At 39.9% G+C, this 20,857-nt stretch overlaps 1 protein-coding gene across 1 annotated transcript in view; it reads left to right on the top strand.

Moving 5' to 3' along the window:
• pcsk2 (proprotein convertase subtilisin/kexin type 2) overlaps positions 1–20,857 on the top strand; it is a 29,047-nt gene that overhangs the window by 3,532 nt on the left and 4,658 nt on the right. Inside the window, exons 3-11 of the mRNA XM_080481203.1 lie at positions 2,809–2,922; positions 3,400–3,508; positions 4,329–4,366; positions 10,477–10,553; positions 11,504–11,592; positions 12,119–12,294; positions 16,485–16,700; positions 18,576–18,676; positions 19,975–20,202. Coding sequence (XP_080337329.1) covers positions 2,809–2,922; positions 3,400–3,508; positions 4,329–4,366; positions 10,477–10,553; positions 11,504–11,592; positions 12,119–12,294; positions 16,485–16,700; positions 18,576–18,676; positions 19,975–20,202 — 1,148 coding nt within the window. The remainder of the gene's footprint in view (positions 1–2,808; positions 2,923–3,399; positions 3,509–4,328; positions 4,367–10,476; positions 10,554–11,503; positions 11,593–12,118; positions 12,295–16,484; positions 16,701–18,575; positions 18,677–19,974; positions 20,203–20,857) is intronic.

Here is a 20,857-nt window from a genome sequence, read left to right as displayed (position 1 = left end):
GTGAGAGGTGCTAATGAAAATAAATGCGAGCCACTCCACCAAGCTAATACAGCTAATGGAAGCGAGACGGCACAGACACGGGCAGGTTCTGTGTTCCACATGCTTGGTTTCTCGTCGAACGCCTGACAAGCTTCTATTTGACACCGCATTTATGGATTTCTTTGCACATTTGGAGTGAATGACTTCAGCGAGTTGCCCGTTTATCTCGTCAGAATGTGTTAATGTCGCTTTTCCAATGAATTTCTGAAGCATATGTTTGTACTTAGAAATTACTTTAAACCAGGATGTTGGAAGCTGCACAATCTTGTAGTACTTAGCAGTCTGTGTAGGATTTAGGGGTTTCAACGTGGAGTTTGCACGTTCTTCCTGTGCATGCATGGGGTTTTCTATGGGTACTCCAGTCCAAAAACATGAGCATGAGGTCACGTCGTGACTCCAGATTTTGGAAAACGGTGGCTTTGGGGATGATGGTTTAATGTTTGGCACACTTGCTTTATCACTCCCTAGTTTAAGTCTGAGTTTTCTCCTGTTTGGAGTTTACATGTTCTCTTTCTGCGTGTGTGTGAGTTTTCTTCTGGTACTCTGGTTTTATCCCACATCCCACCCTTGTTTATAGACGATGGATTGAAATGTGCATTTTAATATTTATGCACACAAATATATTTAAAACCACACCAGATTCTAATAAGGATTTAAAAAGTATCAGGTTTTCTAGTGGTCTGTTAACATCATTATTAAACATATATCAATCAAGCCTAATTGAGGAGCCACAATGAGCGAACTGGACGGTGTCCCAGGAGCCGTCCTTCTAGGACGCTATTAGTGGAGCATGTTGACCCACTTCTGACTCAACCGCTATAATTTCCTTTAGTCTCTCCTCCTCATCTTCCTCAATGTATATTTGTCCTGGCTTGTCTTTTCATATCTCAAGTCTCAGTGAGATGTCTGTTTATTCACACGTGGATGGCTCGCCCGTTTCCTCAATCCGGGCTGTTTTTGTTTTTCTCTGTCGATGTCACAAAAGAAGCGTTTGAAAACTCATTATTACGGTAAACAAGTAAAAAGTAGAGAATTGAATAAATGTTTGTGAATGAGCAGCATCCCCTGACCCCAAAAAGATGCATGCTTAGGAAAGCCTGGAGGGAACTGAGGACAAGGAAAAAAAGGAGAGAGAGACGCTGCAGCTCTTTGATTTGAGATGAACTGAAGCGTTGTGAGCCGGCAAAGGCGGACAGTGATGGTGGTGCATGGGCACTGTTTGATGTTGTGAGTGGGCAGCATGACATGCAGTCTCAGGGGGAAATACCAGCTCTCCTTCCAAGTGATGGAACAAATTAATGATGGATGAAGAGCTGGGGGTGTGGATGCAAGGATACTGCAAGAAAAGCTGCAGGTGGTTTCAGACCCAAAACATTTACAAGATTCAGAAAATGATAACCACACAGGTACATAAAAAAAAAAACATGTCAACATATGTTTCTTCAGTTTTTCTGGACTGATTTGATGCTGCGCTGATTTATAATGTGTGTCCCCCCTGATTGCTTGGAGCATACCATAAAGTGGAGATATGGATGAACAGGCTTTGGCCCTTTTATGGGGATGTCTTAAGTGCTGCTCTGGTCTCTTATCTGAGGTGGTAAACACACCAGACAATGCCAGGTTCTCTGAGTCACAGCTGAGTGGGTTTGCTAAAGGTAAGTGTAAAAGGAGCAGTTCTCACTTTTAAAATGTTGCTTTGAAAATGCTTCTTTTCTTTTTTTTTATTGTAAGGATCGGTAATTCAGGGATGAGAGTAGCCCTGAAAGGATATTTGTCAATGAGGCACTTAAGATATAGATTTATTCATAATGTTACACACACACTTGCATATAAAGAGAGGAAGAAAGCGACAGAAAGGGACCTAAACCTTCAAATTAAATCCTTTTCCTTGAAGACCTTGGTGATAGCAGAGTCTTGATTGATAATACATTTCAGATTGAGCGCTTCCTTACTGGCTCAGCTTTAGCTATTGCAAGACTCCAATTGATGAAGTTATTCATTTCTATTCCCTTTACCTCATCTCAACCTTTTCAGATTTTCGTGAAACGGGTTTGATGAAATTCCATGAAAATTCACAAAAAAAAAAAAAGAGCGCGAGATCCCATTTCACTTGTGAATGGTGAGCTTACAGTTATTACTGCTGTATTGGTGCAGGAAGAGATGAAAGCTTCAAAATGTGAAGAGTTTGTTTGTTGTTGTTTGCATTATGAAAAACACACGGTAATTCCAAACAATCAGGGAGATGAACTCGACCCTCCATGTCTATGCCCATCATTTATTTGCCTGTCTCATCTTCTTGCTTTTCTTAATTTTATTGACATTGGTCCGGAAGGGTTTGTCATCAAAAAGCCTGCAGCTTCAGCTGAGGATTTTTGGTTTTGGTTGTTTTTTTGATGATCCAGATGGACACAAGCATGTCCGTGTGTGTAATTGCTCAGGCTCTCATAAGCAGCAGGTGAGTTCTGAAGCCTTGGCTCCAGCTGCACCTCATAGTAATCTGAGAAAGAGAATTGCCCTTTTCATTTACATGATGTTCTGCCTTCATGGCAGCTGTGTTTCTTATTTTGTGTCGAGCAATGCTATCTCAATCATCATTTCAACCCCCCCCCCCCCCCCCCCCCCCACCCCCACAAAATCATTTCTGGTAATGTATTTTGTCAAAGGCAGCATATAACGCTGTGGTTTCATTTTGCTGTCTGTAAATGTATGGAACATTTTGTGGACTTTTATCAGACTCTGACCCATTTTTCCTCCTGCTTTATTCTCCAGGTAAAAAATGTCTTCGAGCAGGAGGGTTTTAGCCGTCAGAAGCGAGGCTACAGAAATATCAATGATATCGAAGTCAACATGAGTGACCCTCTATTCACCAAGCAGTGGTATCTGGTGAGTAATCAGCCAACTAGCTGTCTGCATGTTGCAGTGACCTTTTGCACCAGCCTACATTTTTCCTCCTTAATTACTCAGAAGGCGAACATATTCCCCACTCCTCTCTGAATCAACATTGTTATTCATTCTTAAATTAGTCGGGCAAAGACGCCGCCGCCTCGTCTTTGCATTTATGCTGCTGAGCGTCCTCCCCCTCTTGTTTACCCTCACTGGCTAAAAAAAAAAAAAAAAAAGCTTGAATTTTATGCCACAGAGAGCGCGCCTTCATTCATCTGGCGTGTCGGATGAATTTGCCGTATCGCTGACATTTACTTCCCCTTCCTTTCACCTTCACTCGTCCACCCACGAGCAGCCTTTATCCATGACCTTCCTTTTCCACGTCTACGCACATCCTCCATGTCGACCAATTTCTTAATGGGGGCTCACCTGGGTGCCGTGACTCATGGATGTTTTCCATATTGTCTGAGTGATTAGATAAACACAGGCCAGGCGGACGGGACCCCCGGGTTGGATCTTAATGTGGCCGAAGCTTGGCAACTGGGCTACACAGGCAAAGGAGTTACCATCGCAATTATGGACGACGGTGGGTTTAAAGTCTCTGCTTTGCACCCTTGAGTACTGTTTGAAGTCACTGACTTGTTCTTGCTCATATTCGTCACACTAATTTAACTAATTACGTTAGTTTACTTCAGTTTGATTGCCTAACCCAAAATTTCAACAAAAGTTTTAGCCGTTGTCATGAAACCCATTAAAGGTGACTCACTACTTAGGATGCATTATGGATCAAGTTTGACAAAATCAAGTATTACACGAATCAGCAAAACATTTGATATTTTTTTCCCCCTTTGTAATCTCAAGACTAACATTTAGTTGTGTTTTTTTTTACACGTGAATCATTTCTTTATGCATGACACAAACGTTATGTATTGACCTTGTTTTTACATTGTTTTCTATTACAATAATAGAGATGATGGATATTTAAAAAACAATATGCTGTAACTGTGAATAATAATTTGTTCATTCTACTCAAATAATCTTGAAATTGTGGAACCTTGCATGCTTTGCAAGAGATCTGTATTTTCGTAACACAAGAGACAAAGAGGGAATTCTAATTTAATTCGAGTGGCTAGAAACAGACTTTGTGGAGTACAGTGGTTCTTGACAAGTAGTTTTCTGTCACTCAGTTCATTAATCATCCAATTGTTTTAGCACTGTGTCACATCGGTTGTTATTTTCTGTTTGTGTCAGAGAAAAAAAAAAAAAGATTACTCATCACTTATCACAGCTTTTAAGGGCAAAACAAACGTGACATTTCTATAATCATGAACTCTCCATTTTAAGCTTTTGTGCTCATTTTGTTGTGTTTGATAAGCAAGCTAATTGAAGTCAAAATTACATTTCAGGTATCGACTATCTACATCCAGACCTGGCGTCCAATTACGTGAGTACCTAAGTGATAATTAATTGCTCTTATCTTCGTGACTTTTAAGTGTGTGTGTGTGTGAATGTGTGTGTGTGTGTGTGTGTGTGTGTGTGTGTGTGTGTGTGTGTGTGGTGGGTCAGGTGGAAGCTTCGTGTGGCAATGCCATCGCCGGTGACAGGTGCTTTCCAAGTTGCCTCCATGGCTGCAGAGTTTCCTTGTATTCCTGGAGGACACAGAAACAGGCAGACGGCCAGCCAAGCTGTTTAATGTTAATGCACACTGCACTGTGGCAGGCACAATGGTAGGCCGATCTGTCACAAGCAGAGATAATGCCAGGGTAGTTGGCACTGCATAATGTGATGCTCCATCTCCAGAATACTGATAAATCTTTAAAGGACAAGAGGCATTGCTAAATGGAACATGAGGATGCAGAGGGTTTAGTTAGATTTTGCTCTGAGGTTTTCAGTTTGGTCAGTGTGCTGTCATTGTGGATCTGGGGTTCTACAAATGCAAACGTGAAAGTCTCAAAACATTCCCCTTTTAATTAACCTCCTACTTAGTTTCATGTTTTTAACAGTATTTCAAGAAAAACCATTCATTTTGGTGCTTGTCTCACCTATTTCTTAATATGTTTGAGATCCCAAAACAGAATCTCTCCTATGTTGTCCTTACTGCTTCAGTTCATGTGCACTCTCTTTCTCTGTTTCTTTCAAATGTGTCCCCCCCCCCCCCCCCCCCCCCACCCCCCCGGTGGATGCATTCGTATATTTGCCTCGATGTTTGCTTGCTTTTGCATGTTCTTGCCTGTGAACAGAGATGAGACGTGGCCCAAAAATAACACTTAGCCTCAGCTGTGGTGGTGCAGGAGCATGCTCCACTGGATTGATGGATCATGCTGTGCCCGGATCTAAAGTGTGTGGTTGTGTGAGTTGGAGTGTGCGAGAGTGAAAAAGAGCGACATTGGCTGTGTATGTAATCCTATGTTTCGTTATCATTGTCCTGGGTTTTTTTTCTTTCTTTTTTTGGGGGGAAAACTGGCAGCGATAGTATTAGCTGAGCAAAAATGCATAAAATCACATAAAAGATATCAGCGTGGGTTCATTACGTCTGTCAGCTCAGGTTGAATAGATTATAAGTACGATCTTTGTCTGAATGCATCTGCTTCAAATTTCTTTGTCTCTACTTTTCAAAAGCACATTTTGTGGCGTATTTGTTTTTCAAGGTTTCCAATTTGGCGTGATGATGGAACTGCAGCAGCTCATAAAATACATTTTGATATGGTGAATTAAAAGTGAGACTATGTGTGTCCTGAGATGAGAAAATCCTAACCTGGTCGTTCAATTTCATGGCACATTTATCTGCAAATGCCAACTGTTATATTATTTTTGCATAAATAAATACATTTGAACTGATAATAGAAATAAATAAACAGCATATAGTGTATTGGCTATTTTATATCTTCAGCAGATTAGACCTTTTATGTGAATGTGCCTGCGATCAGAGGTGTGAAACGGTTGATTTTGACCCAGTTCCCGCATATGACTGATGGTGGCTTTGTTTTTTATCTTCCTGCTCATCCAGATCAATACTGGTACTGTGCTTGGCTAACAGTATTAAGAGGATGTTTAGGTAAAGGCAGCGTCGATCAGTGGATGACCTTTTTAGTTTGAGAGAGAACTGGGCAAACCAAACCAAGGCGTGCTGCTGGATTTCATGTCCTTTATGAGGAATATATTATTCAAGTGTGACGCCCTTGGAGGTTACCATGACAACAAGTTAGGATGTCATATTAGCCTGAAATGCATGTCCTAAGCTGTTTTTGTCTGAATTTTTATGAGGCAGAGAAGACTGCAGTGAGAGACAATGTTGTCTATGATGTGACCTTTTCTAGAGTCACGTCACTGTGTGATGTGTGGAACTGGTTTAAAGGTGATGTTCAGTGATATAAAGAGATACTGTCTATTTGTACAGGTAACCTTGGGTTACAATATAAAACATCTTTCTAGCAGGGGTCTTCAAATCAAGGTCACATTAGAAACTCTGCCTCAGCTCTCTCAGATTAGTTTGACAGCATTAAATGGAGCATTCAAATCTGCCGTGATCACTGACACGGAATGGGGCCATTTAAGATTCCTCAATTTTTCTCCAGCACAGTGAGGATGTCGACTGCCTTGACATTGGATGAGTTTTACTTTTTGGTTGAAAACATAGTCATAAAAAGTAGTAGAATTTTCAAAAGTAAGCTGCTTTAGATGTAGGCCTTCGTGTCTCGATATCATATTTCCATAATTTTTTTGATTCTGAATCGTGATCACAGGCTTTGTTCACAGGCTGGACATTTGGCCAAATTTGAAGAGTCACGAAATGATTACAGCGAAAAGAAAGAAGAGAAAGACCACAAAATTTGGTCTGACCTTTTCAGCCTTTTTCCAAATGCATTATATTTTGCGTGGGCTTCTTTTGTCCAAATTCGTTCTCTGTGTGCCTTCAAATGAAACCATTTGCAAAGGCTGAAGAGGTAGTTTCTCTTTGGTTGGATTAGTAGAAAACTCACCATCATGGTATTTTCCCAGGAGCAGACCAGGTGCTACTTTTCCGGCGTAATTCACAAGCCACCACGTGGCTCGATTTTTGTAATTTAGTTTTTATTTGGTGCGGTCTCAACATGAGGAACATTAGTGAAGCACTGTGAACTTGCTATCATATAACACTAACCCTGACCCTCAGTCATTAGAGAGGTCTTAAAAAACACATGCTTTGTTGATGCTTTGAACTCTTGCTATGATTTGTGAGTTTTAATCTGTACACCACTGTGCAGACATAACACTTATTTAATCATAAAAATTAACCTGTAAAAAGCAAACCAGTGCAGAAGTTATGAGTTATAAATATGTTAAACTGTCAAAAAAAAAAGGGAGTTTGACCTCAATTATAAATCTGCTAAGTTGTCACACCAAAGGAAATTGTGTTTCATTTTAAGTCACTTTATTGGCACCTGTATTTGCCTGTACGTCATCTAATATAAAAATATTCTAATGAAGTAACCAAGAATTGGGAAATTGTTTTAGTGGAGATAATACGTGTTTGATTACTTGGATCATAAGGTTATTTTCTGCTGTATTTCTATTGATTTCTAGTAACCTGTAGTCTGTAGAAGTTTGTGATGTAATAAGCCAATAATATAATATATATATATATATATGTAATTATATATATATATATATATATTTCTCTCTCTCTCTCTCTCTCTCTCTCTCTCTCTCTCTCTCTCTCTCTCTCTCTCTCTCTCTCTCTCTCTCTCTCTATATATATATATATATATAAATATAAGACCACAGATTTAATGCAACAATCAAATGCATTACGATACACTACATATAGATTATCACACACAGTTTAAGGTGATTGAGAGACACAAGTTCACATTCTATGTATGTTTTTAGACTTTGGGAGGAAGGTGGAGTATCCACAGAAACTTCAAGCAGACATAGAGAACATGCAAACTTCACAGATATGTGAATAACTGCTATACCATCAATATTTGGACATGTACTGTCTAAACTATTTACTTGAAAGGAATCTCAGATTTGCATTACACAATACAAGTACAACATTTGCCATCAGGTGAATAAATCTTTCCACTTTCCTCTTTGGTTTAATTGATATATTTAACTCTAGAGAAACATGGTGACCTCACTTGGGCAAGTTTGAATCATTACTCTCCTAAGAACCTTTTGCTGCGAGGACGGCGTACAGCCGGGGGTCACTGAGAAAAGGTGAGGTGTCCGAGGCTCGGCACAGTCCATTACTCTGACCCAAGCTGCTCACAAGACATCAGAGACAGAGCAGAGTCTGATTGATGGCAGACGATATGAGTCTGAGGAGCATGGCAAATGATTCATGGACATGTCCGAGTGTTATTTATCACCTGGGCTGAGCACTTTTCACTCCATTTAATGAAAAGGGGGGAAAAAAAACAAACATACTCCTGCTTCTGACGTTAGCACAAAACCTGTTTGGAAGTTTTTTCTTCCTGTATATTCTAGTCTGAATGCATAAAAACAATTGAAAGCCAGCTTGTCTTTTGCTGTTTTAGAGTGGTCTTTCATCACACATAAAAAAGAAGAAGCAATGAATAGAATAATCATAACTGGGAGAAATATTATAGATGACATTTACTTTCCCCTTTATAGCAGCTTTTTCTGCAGTTACACAGTTGTGAGCTTGTTTCTTCGAGCGCTCCACCGTATAACACCCGGTCGCTGCAAGAATTTCTACATTCCTCTTGTTGCCTGCTCCACACGGTGATAATTACAGTGTTTCTCCACTGGGTCAGCAAGCTTGTGTCATTTGCCTTTCTCTCGTTGTTGCTGACTGAGTCATCGCCTGTAAAATGCCAGCTGTCAGGCCACAGCGTGGAGACAGCCTCCAAGACTGAGCTGATGTGGCCGAGTGTGTTCATAACGATCCCGGCTGTAGCCTCTCCATCCTCATGACTGCGCTAAAACACCTGTTGTTGGGCGCACAAAGCGAAACAGGTAGCACTACGGGTGACATGAGTGACAAGTAAAGGCGAGATTGCAGCAGACTGCAGTGATCGGAATGAGTCTCAAAGTGAGTTACAGCAAGTGTGACATTTTCCCAAGGATGTCTGGACAATCTTATTGTGTGTGTGTGTGTTTCCACATCCAGACGTGGCTATTCTGATAATTGCGTTGGATGGATTAATATGTCTCTGGCAGATGTGGCTTCCAATCATTCTGTTTCTCATGCTTTGCCGCAGTTGTTTGTTCTTATCCTATTACTTTTGGCCATGTGGAATTAAATGCTGATTGGGGCCATCATTTTCACAGCTTAAAATCCCCTCCGTGGCCACACACATTTTTTCTAATTCGGCTGAAGAGTAAAGCCTCACAGTTAAGCATTGCATTAAGGTATTCAGAATCATGTTTATATGCAAGATTTGCACAGAGGTTCAAGTTTACTTGGACCAGGGAGACAAATCTAATTGAGTCTCATACCATGTAGTTCTGTAATAACATCCATCTTCATGAAGGTTACAATATTTAGCGTGGATTAAACCTTTTGGAGATAATCCTATTGCAGCTGTACTGTCATGCGCTTGCTTTTCAGTAAAAACAGCTTTCTCAACATATTGGAACACAAGTAATGTCTTCAAAGTGATATTCATGAATTCATAGCAGAGTTGCTAATACAACATTTTGTGTGTGCACTGAAAGCTAAGCTAAGTGATGCTGACCTTTTTTTTTTTTTTAAAAGTCTTGGCAGGTTTTGCAGTAAACTGGGGTGCTTACAGCTTGACATGCCTAATAGATTATAACATCATTACTATACCACTGTCATTATCTAATATATTTTGGTTTATTTCTTCTCTCTTTTGTCTTTTGATCACTGTATCAGGTTTGTGCTTTATACAAAAGTTTGTTTGCTTGACTGCTTGATTGCTTGATTGATTGATTGATTGATTGATTGATTGATTGATTGATTGATTGATCTATCTTTGCAGATGCCTGATAAGTAGCCATGAATGCAATTCTTTGAATGATATACTTTGCAGTAGAAAAGTATATCATAAATGACAAGGCCACTAATCTTTAAAACAATATCTATATATCAACTCGAAATTAATCTATCCATGGATAGATTTTGATGCCAGCAAAATACATTGTTTTATGTAGACAACAGCTTGCCAATTGATTTATTAACACATTACTTGTACAGGCCTGCCTATGTGCTTGTAGCTCTATTATTATGATATATCCCTCTTAACCCCCCTAAAAATGATATTTTCAAAACCATAACTTGTACTAAATATATTGTGACCATCCATGGTAAATCTGTACAATCACAGTTTTTTTTTATATATTTTTTTTAAAAACACAGATTTTCACAGTGTAACAAGCTTTGTTCTGTAGAATCTAAAGTCAGGCCCCTCTGGTGCATCCAGATGACAGGTTAGACCGTGATAAGGTCACCACTTGCCAGTGAAATGTTCCTCTCTCCTGTTGTTTTTCTCTCTCAGTGTTCTTTTTGTGTGTGTGTGTGTGTGTGTGTGTGTGTGTGTGTGTGTGTGTGTGTGTGTGTGTGTGTGAATGCATCCATTTCAGAATGCCGATGCCAGCTATGACTTCAGCAGCAATGACCCGTTCCCATTTCCACGCTACACAGATGACTGGTTCAACAGGTAAGGCTCGCCCAGACTGCCCCTGTTTATATGTGCACATACCCAGCGTGTCTTTGTGTGCACATTTGTTAGCTGTCCCTGGAGTCTGGCAGCCCTCCTCTATTGATTTTCTCTCCACATAGTTCCATTAAGACATAATGGTGCAGTATAAACAGAGCAGTTGTCCAACAAAAGACAATAGAAAACACAATGACTATTTTTACTCGCTCACATGGGGAGATAAGGTAGATAAAGGAAGAACTGGAAGCACAAGTCTAGTCTCTTCTCGGGGACGCGTGTTCGCAGCGGTGACCTTCTGTCTGATAACACCTTATCCGTCCCCCATCTCCCAATCACACTGGGTGATCCACTGCCACTACAAGACATGTCGAAGGACGGGAACAAAGAGAAATGTATTCTTCCTCCACTCCACCTCTCCTCTGCCATCTGCTCAGACAGACCCGCCTGTGTTCGTGCACTTGTGTGTCGGGTTGAGAAGCGAGCGTTTTGTCGTGTAGCAGTTGCTGACTGTCGGGCAATGCTGACTGCCTAATCAGCTGGTTGTTATAAATAGCTCCCTGTCTGTAGCAAAGCATGCTGGGAAAGGGGGGTTGACTCTCCGCAATGTCCCTGTGGGGAGTGGAGGGATGGAGCGATAGACACACATCACATTGCGAACACGATGCAACACTGATCCACGCAAACATTCAGTATTCAGAGGGATGTGTGATGCATTATTAAATAGAAATGTTTTGTCCTCAAGCAGCTGTTACCCACGAATGTGACACTTTATCGGAGTAACGGCTACACAAAATGCTAAGTGTACCTATTCTGTTATCAAAGTCAAGAAACCTCAACACTTTAATCTGGGGAATTTTGCTTCTACTCAATTCACTATATATCCTTTGTAAATTCATGTGAATTCATGCAAATCCACTAAAGCCTTTTCCTCTGATTTGTGCTGTCACCAGTCACGGCACACGATGTGCCGGAGAGGTTTCTGCGGCAGCCAACAACAACATTTGTGGTGTGGGAGTCGCCTACAACTCCAAGGTGGCAGGTGTGTGTCAAATTAAAGTTGCGGCGGCGACCAGTGAGGAGAATACTAATGACAGGACTGCATGTTGGATAACAGCTCTGAAATGTAATTTCTGTTGTGATGAAAGGATCAAAGGTGTGATGAGGGGTAATTCACCGTTGAATATACTGAATGCACCTTATGTAAAAAGTCATTGCGGAAGATTGGTGTTGTAGCGTTGCAACACATTTTATACCTGAACTCAGAGAATTATTGCAAATTAGCAGAGAGGTCAGTTAGAGTCCACAATGCAACAGGACAACACCATTAATCCAGACAGCTCTATGTTTCTGTTCCATATTGATTTTTTTTTGAAATGTGCTCCGGGAGTCGCACAGTAGGAATAAGAAAATTAGTATTGACAGCTTGATTTGTGTTCTGCAATGAAGCTGATGTCAGTTTTCATTCATGCTGTTGAGGGTTTGCATGCATGAATATGTTGTTTTTTAACATCTTCTCTCAAGAACTGTAATCGGATTACTGTTTTTTTTTTTTTTCATTTCTTTAGGTATCAGGATGTTGGACCAGCCCTTTATGACCGACATCATCGAGGCCTCGTCCATCAGCCACATGCCGCAAGTTATTGACATCTACAGTGCCAGCTGGGGACCGACTGATGACGGCAAGACGGTGGATGGACCCCGAGAGCTCACCTTGCAGGCGATGGCTGATGGCGTCAACAAGGTAATGCAGCGGATCACCTGCCGTGCTGAGGGTTTCATAATGATGTGGAAGTCTCATAGAAATTAATTGATGCAGATATAAATGGTCTTTGCCACTCCAGCTGAGTTGCCTCTTGTAAGGTGAGGGTAATTTGCTTTGCTTTTCCTCTTATATAGTGGTAGCACCGGTGCAACAAAGATTCTTATCTGCTGCATTTGGAGTTTTTACAAGTATCTGGGAGATCATATTGAAAACTTAAACAGGATTCAAATTTTTTTTTTTAATGTACACCAAGAGGAGTATTGAGCAATGCTTTCACAATTATTTAAGTTTCTTTAACAAACCCCATTTGATGAAGCCACCGGAATTTGCGGCGTCCCTTTTTCATATGCTGCTCATGCTTTGTTGTATTTTTGAGATAATAAGTGATACTAAGAACCAAGTGAAGAAATCTTGGCTGGGACTTTCCCTGGTTGTTGTGATTCTTGTACTGATCTGGAGTCTCTTTTAAGATGGTGAAGCCACCGTCAACATTGTAGTCTTTGTGTATGGCAGCTATTGCACTGAAATAGAAGGGTACATCTTGTGAAATTGTAGTGTGCAAAGAGTTGCTCAGGAGAAGAGATCATCTAAATTGACTGAAATATTTAGTTTAAAAACTTTTGGAAATACTTCTAAAAGATTATGTCTTGTGTGATTGAGATATCGACAAACGAATTAGCAGAGCTAATGTGGGTAACACTTTGTGAATCACTACAGCTGCATGTTAGTGACTAAAAATAAGCACATAGATGAGAAGATTCACACTCTGATCTTACAATTGTGTAGTCTGGGGGCCGAGAATGAAATTTAGCTGTCAATTCATCATAGTTTATTGACACTTTCTTGAATTAATGGAGAAAATGTCATCAGTGATTTATGAGTCTGTTGATATTTATTTAAATTGTTAATGTGCATTGAAGCATTTAAAACCATCAGATAGCGACATTAAAAACAATTGTTGTGTAACTTCCAAGTTGAGTGACGAGTTTGCAAAGTGTTGGCTTTCTGAGTTTTTCTTTTTTCTTTTTCTTTTTCCCTGAACCATAAATGCAGTGCATCTACTGAAAATATTTTAGCCTTGCCTGATGCCAACAATATCCAAAGTGGTAAATTGCTGGTAATTTTCTGTAAATTGGAACACAAGAGCAAACAGTTCTTCATTTATCACTGAGTTTGATGGTAGCTGGTATAGTTTGGTTCTTTTTGAACGTTTAAGCAAATTTTAAATACTAATTCTAAAAAGCTGGTGACTGGCTACATGTTGTTACTAGAAATCCACACTGTAAAGCCATTGACTCTCTTACTACATTGTCTACAGCAGAATTACATCATTGTAGAGAACATGACCTGCGATTTTTAAATATCTGGAAGTACTATTACTGATTTGTTCACAGGGGATTGTTCAGGCTGTTCACAACTTGTTCTTGTGATAAAAATTCATTCATCTATTTTACAGAATGTACCTTTACTTGGAAATTTTTTTAGAATAGAAATCAAATGGTGCTCTCTACATGTGGTCCCTAAACTAGAATGAGTTTGTATTTTCTGTGTTTATTCAGATCAACACAGTACTTTTACCTCCTCTGCCCTGTATGCGTTAGTAAATCACCACTGTCTGAAACTGTCACAGTGAAGGTTTGGTGTTTGTGAAGTTGATTATAGATTGTGTTTGAGTCCTGGGCAGGTACATTCAAAGTGACAACTTTTCAAATCCTGCCAACAGTACTTTGGATCTAGGACCTCGACTCGAGGGCAGCCCTGTGGAACACACTCAGCTCAACTAACAGACAACCAAACACACACACACACATACACAAAGCAGGACAGTTTCATTCATACAGCTATTCTGCAAAAAGACAAGTGATCAACATGCATAAACATTGTGATAAATGGTGAACAGGAAAGGTGAGAAAGTAGAAAGAAAAGATAAAAGCTGTACATTATTTCCTCCTCCTCTGGACTTTAAACCATAACTTCGAATTCCCTAACCAGAACCATTGCCCGAACCTTAAAGGTACACTATGTAGGATTCAGAAATGCCACTTTTTTGCACTGGGTGGTGGTAATGAGTCATAACAAAGTATTTGCATCGCAGCTGTTTTTTTTAGAAAATAAAATTAATAATCTTTTTGGAATATTTTTTAAGGTGTTGAGTAAAATAACTGCATGTTGTAGAGTGAACCTCCAACTAACTCTGTCCAAACTGTGGCTCTTAAACACGTCTGACTTAAAAATCGAATGCATCTCTCACGTGGACTTCATTTTTGTTCACATGAGTCCTCATAGTGTGAGTCTGTGAACACATTTCAGTCCCCACAACAGGAATAAATTCACGCACGCACACACACACACACACACACACACACACACACACACACACACACACACACACACACACACACACACACACACACACACACACACACACACACAGTTGCTATGCTAACAGCGCCACGGCCAATTACTCGCTTGATTCATCGCCGTGCACCAGCAGGTGTGGGCTGGTCTGAAATGACCCTGGCTGATGCATTGTAGGAGAGTAGGAGCAAAGCTCACTGTAATCTCTGATCATGTAAACATAACTAATCAAGCAGCCACTCTGCGATCTGCCACTTAGATTGTAATGATCACTTATATAAGCCTCTGTGTAGGCCGAACATGATGTGCACTGAGCACAAAAGGAACCATTTAAAATTAAGAAGCAACATTATGCCATATTAACAAACGAGCAAGACAGTGTGGGTTTAATTTGAATAAATGGCGCTGTGCAACTTGCAGAATTAAAGCACTTTGTTTGGTTTGTGCGAATAAAAGGCCTAACGCACATAGGTGAGCTCAACAAAGCTCGAAACCTCTTTGCGCACTTTAAATAGACAGACATAAATAAGCATGATAATAGGAAGGACTTGCCACTCCTCCTCCACTTGATCCTTTGTTCTGCGGGGAAACGGTGGGCCTTTTGTAAAAACAGGTGCAGCGTTTAGTGAAGAGCACGCGCTCCACGTGGAGTCTCAGTCAGTTGTTTCATGTTTCAAGGCACTCCGTCGGGCGCAAAACAAAAAAAAGGCATTTTGCAGTATGTTTGAATTTCCAGGAGGCATTCTGCTCCTTTAGAAGATGATGAAATGCAATCATTTTGCCTGCTTTAACATTTCTAATGCCTTTTCCATTGCAATAATAGCAAAACAAGAGACAGGAAAATATATGTTTCTGTGCCTTATGGGATCTTACATTTTTACTGAAGATGTTGGAGTTTATATGAAGGTTATGAATTCATGTCTATAAAGAAAAATAAAATGTCTCTTTTTTCCTTCTCTTTATAGCATTTCAATTTGTATGCTGCTTTATGAACATAGTTTCAATCAATATGTTGAATCAGAAGCAAATAAAAAAAATAAACAAAACACCACCTATAGACACTTTGAACTGCAATCTTTCAGAGAAATTTCATAAGAATACACTGATAAGAATATTCTGCTAGATCTATTTAAACAAATGTGGTGACTTTTTGCATACTTTATTTATGTTGCTGAAGTAAGATTGTTCTTTGTTTAAACTTACTTATTACTCACTTATTTTTTTACATAAAAAATAAAATCCAAGAAAAGTGAACCCAGTGTAAAGTGATCTTTAGATACATCTGTGTAAACTGGAGTGTGTTTGATAGATCTTTTGTAGTGTATCTTCCACTAATGCAGCAATATCCCCTGCCTCTTTGTAAATCTTCATTCTATCCATCCGTGGTGCCGGGGAACGCTGATGGCTTATGGGTATTGTAGTATTTGGTGATTTGAAATACTGAATGAAACAGTAAAGATAACAAGATTGGGTTTTATTTGTTGTTGTGTGAATGAATTTAAAAAGATTGGCTTACATTACTTAAATTATTCATGTTGTGAAAAAAGAAAAACACAGACTTCAACTGACTTCAATACTAGATCTATTTGTGTAAAGACACTAACTTGAAATTTATTGTTGATTTTACAGATTCAATTAATTTATTTTCCTCAGTGTACGGAGACAACGCTCAAATTGTAGACAATTAAATGAGACACAGTGACACCTCTATATATTTACAGCTAAATTCCCATGTTCCTAATTATCACCCCACCAGTAATACAACTGTGAGATATTTTCACGTCTATTTCATGACGATGATGTTGTTTTAGGGTCGTGGGGGAAAAGGCAGCATCTATGTCTGGGCATCTGGAGACGGTGGTAGCTATGACGACTGTAACTGCGATGGATACGCTTCCAGTATGTGGACCATTTCCATCAACTCTGCCATCAATGACGGCCGCACTGCCCTCTATGATGAGAGCTGCTCCTCCACCCTGGCATCTACATTCAGCAACGGACGCAAGAGGAACCCAGAGGCAGGCGTAGTGAGTGATATTTCAAACTATCAAGTATTTTGTATTTGGATACAATTTTTATGTATTTTGAAGTCTTGAATAAATGACTGCACCTCTGATTAGTAATGCCATTTGAGTCAATTTGGAGCATCTATCTCAAAAATAAAAAATCTTGACAGCTATATTATTATAGCACCTTCAAGAAACAGCAACAACAAACAAGATAAGATAAAATGATGACGGGAATAAACATGTTTCATCGCTGAAAAAGGAGCAGAAAGAAAAGAACCACTCTACAATGTGGAGATGCATTATGCTTTTGCAGTATGCACAATAAACGATCCTATTTTAACAGAAATGTATCTTATAATACAGTGAAATTGGGAAAACAATGTGTGACTCTTCTTAAAATACTGCTAATCATTTCAACCATGTGACATCCAACCATCAAAATCGGTTTATATTAGAAATCGATTATCGACATATCAAGTTTATCAACATTTCTACTGATCATGGCTCTCTAAGCATTTAAAATATAGGAAATGCTTTTTCAAAGTTAACAAGCCAGGCTAGAAAGATTTCCTCCTGGTGCAGATGACACGTGACACAACCAAAACAACCAAAGTCCACTTCCTGTTTATATAATGTCTCCTTCCTGTGTGCCCGCCTGCCACGACAGGAAGCCCTACAGATTGTGCAACAGCACATAAACCATAGCCGAGGACAGAATGTCATCCAATTATATTTAGCCTTTCATAGGTCCGGTCATATATAGCTTGCGTTAAGTTAAACCTGCAGGCAGTGTATTTCAGGATTTTCTGCAGAATTATAAAAAACTGAGACGCTGTTACACTGTAATTGCTGGTGAGTTGTGAAAATGGAGGTTTGTGTTGAGGAATAGCTGATTATCATCCTGCACAATCAGATGCATCATTTAGTTGTAGAGGCTCAAAGCTATGGACGAGGCATTGATGTTGACAGTTAATCCCATTATTTTCATGAAGTAGATGTGTTAATATGAGAAATTGTGTTTTTTTTATTTTTATGGATCCCTTGTGTAGTTGTGACAATGAATTTTATTAAATGTTTTACGATGACAAAGAAATCCATTCAGAACTCCAGATTATGTTTTTATAAATTTTTGTCTGCCCATATAATTGGAAAGATTACTGAGAAAGAGAATGACTGAGACACTAAATGCAATCTAGCCGTCAACATCGCAGGATCCAGCAATCACTGTGAGTGACTCATGGCGTTTGAACATTTACATTATGAATCGCCTCATCAATGGGCAATGCCGAAAGAACCACTAAAGAACGAGAATGAGTAAGACGGGAATGAGAGCTTGAAAAGATGGCGTTTCCTCCCTTTTAATCGAGGAGGGAAGCCCGACCTTGACGGGTTAGTGTAAGAAAAATTCCTCTTTGCTTGTGCACACTGAAAATATAGACCCACGTTCAATAATGTGTGTGTGTGTAAAGTATACAAAGGCAGCAGTGTTTGACTGATTATGCAAATCACCTTTGGCTGTTGACAAAGCCACAGATCTTCCCCAGGGTTTCCCATCTAATTGCAGTCAATCTGTTGTCATTTCTAATTAAGTACCACGTTAAATAAATAAACATTTATTCAGGAAACATAAACATAGCCTTTCGTAATCTGTGCGCTTAACAGTTCAGCCGACTCATCAGTTTTTCTTCTTCTTTTTTTCACCTTCACCCTCTCTCGATGGTCGTTACGGGTCTTTAAATGTAGGCAAACATTGGCGTTTGTGCACTTGTTTCAAAAATGAAGTGCAGTAAAGAGGAGAGAGTTATTATCTTAGTCATTCATTGTCGAGGGGAAGCCCTACCTCAAAAAGTTAAACATGATGAGCTGTTTATCCTTCTGATTTGCTCCTTCCAGGCTACCACAGACTTGTATGGGAATTGCACGTTGCGTCACTCTGGGACGTCGGCAGCAGCTCCAGAAGCAGCGGGTGTTTTTGCTCTGGCTCTTGAGGCTAAGTATGTACTCTAATGCCCCTGCCGCAGACCTGAAATAATTGTGTGAATATTGATTTAGATTGAATGTCTGTATGAGACATTATTAGGTTACCTCATTCAATTCCACTCTGCTTCAGTGAGAAGGTATAATTTGACAGGAGTGTGCTTGGATTTGCAGACTGCCTCATTTGTCAGTGTGTTATTTGTACACAACCTTTTATTTGCTCCTTATTGCGTCAGCGTTTTTTATGGCGGTAATGTCTTTGACCTTCTCTGTCCATTACCACCTGCATATTTTGTATTCTCATTTTGTCCCCATGTGTGAGACTCCACTCATTTCTCCACTTTTAACAGAAATGTACAATGATCACCAAGTAGAACGAAAAGCAGTTTCACTTTTCATTCTGTTATCCATGTTACTCCAAGTAATTCAACCAAGGACACGACTCACATTCGGATCTGTGCTCCTTATATTACAGTGCACATGGAAGAAATTCAGCTTATATCCTGTTCAGAGGATCCAGTGCTTATGTATTATTTATCACTGCACTTCCTCTGTGCTGGATGGTGAACCAGACTGCAGATCTTCATTATCATCCCAGCATGCTGAAAATGTTGCTTTCTGTAGGCTAATGCTGACACCGAAGATTCTGTCTTTCATGTTTCCGACAAAAATCTGTTCGTCGTGTCATATTAACCCTGTGGTGCTTGTGTTGGAGTTTATTTTAGAAATCAAATGACTATAAAACAGCTTCTTCTCCGTGAAAACTAATTAAAAACATATGCCACCAAAGTAAATCCACCCACTCATCATTAGATGAATATGATGATTCTTTCTCAAATCCTGGAGGAAATCCTTTTCTATCTCTCAGATGCTCCATTTCTCGCACTGAGGCGTGACAAGATTCTCCAGCCATTAACTTAACACCAGCGAGTGGAGTTAAGCAAAGAAACACTGTTTGCTCTGCACACATATTAATGATGCTGCTGTTGGGAGGAGAGGACGCTCTCCTGTCCGTTGGCAAACATCCCACGAGCCTTTTTACTGCCCAAACACACTTGAACCACAAAACAGCACGAGTCTGTGAGTCAGCCAGAACAAAGCTGTCACTACCACACAGTCAAGATAATGGAAGGAGCCACAAAGGAAGCCATCTTCCTCATAGCACACATACTATGATGTTTTGACAAATGCGTTTAAGTAAAGCAAAAACACGAATCAGATATGTTTGCTGCTTGTAATCCTTTTTTCTTTGTATAATCTGTAACAGCATTCGTAATTAGCATTCGCTTACATCAACGGTTGCTGTCAATTCCAGCCCAAACCTGACATGGCGAGACATGCAGCACCTGTCAGTCCTGACCTCTAAGAGGAACCAGCTCCATGACGAAGTCCACCAGTGGAGGAGGAACGGCGTTGGCCTCGAGTTCAACCATCTGTTCGGCTACGGCGTGCTGGACGCTGGGGGCATGGTGAAAATGGCGAAGGAGTGGAAAACTGTGCCTGAGCGCTTCCACTGCGTCGCTGGATCCATTCAGGAAGCCCAGTGAGTCATGGAGTTCTGTCGCTTTTAAAATACACACTGCCCAATATTAAGGCCTGCGTAGTAGACTTCAAACTTATTCAACAGACATATTAAAAACAGCCATTTTGCGATTCAGTGTTGTCTTGATTGAGTTGTTGGGCTTCCAATGTAAAGAATAATTCATGGGCAACGATTGGCTGGAGAGAGATTTCAATCTCGTGCAATTGCCGGAAATAAAACACTTGTCTGTGCTGATTTTCATTTTAATGAGCTTGCAAGGAGCTCATTATACCGATTACAATGGCTTAATCTACAGAAGAAAAGAAGAAAAAAAAAAGCTAAACTTCAAAAAATCCTGATTACACAATTAATAAAAAATGGTACCAAATGCAATCTGTGACAGAAAAGTTGTAACCTCAAGCAATTTACATTCAGTGTTTGTTGAAAGGAGCTTGCATGCTGATTTGGCATGTAAATTCAAAGCATAATGTATTCCTTTTCTGCAATAATAATAACAAGAGGAATATATCTATCAGAGCTCCGGGGAAAGTGGCCTTTTGATAACAATCCAGTCTGCCCTCTGTTCTGGAGAAGCGCCCCAGTCTCTGTTATCGTCTTTCATTGATCCTTCCTCTCATCCTATCCTCCCTGTTTCTGTGTGCTATCTCTCTTTGCA

The sequence above is a fragment of the Lipophrys pholis genome, assembly GCF_963383615.2.
Source record: "Lipophrys pholis genome assembly, chromosome: 15".
Classification (NCBI taxonomy): Eukaryota; Metazoa; Chordata; class Actinopteri; order Blenniiformes; family Blenniidae; genus Lipophrys; species Lipophrys pholis.
This window is presented reverse-complemented; position numbering and strand designations above follow the sequence as displayed.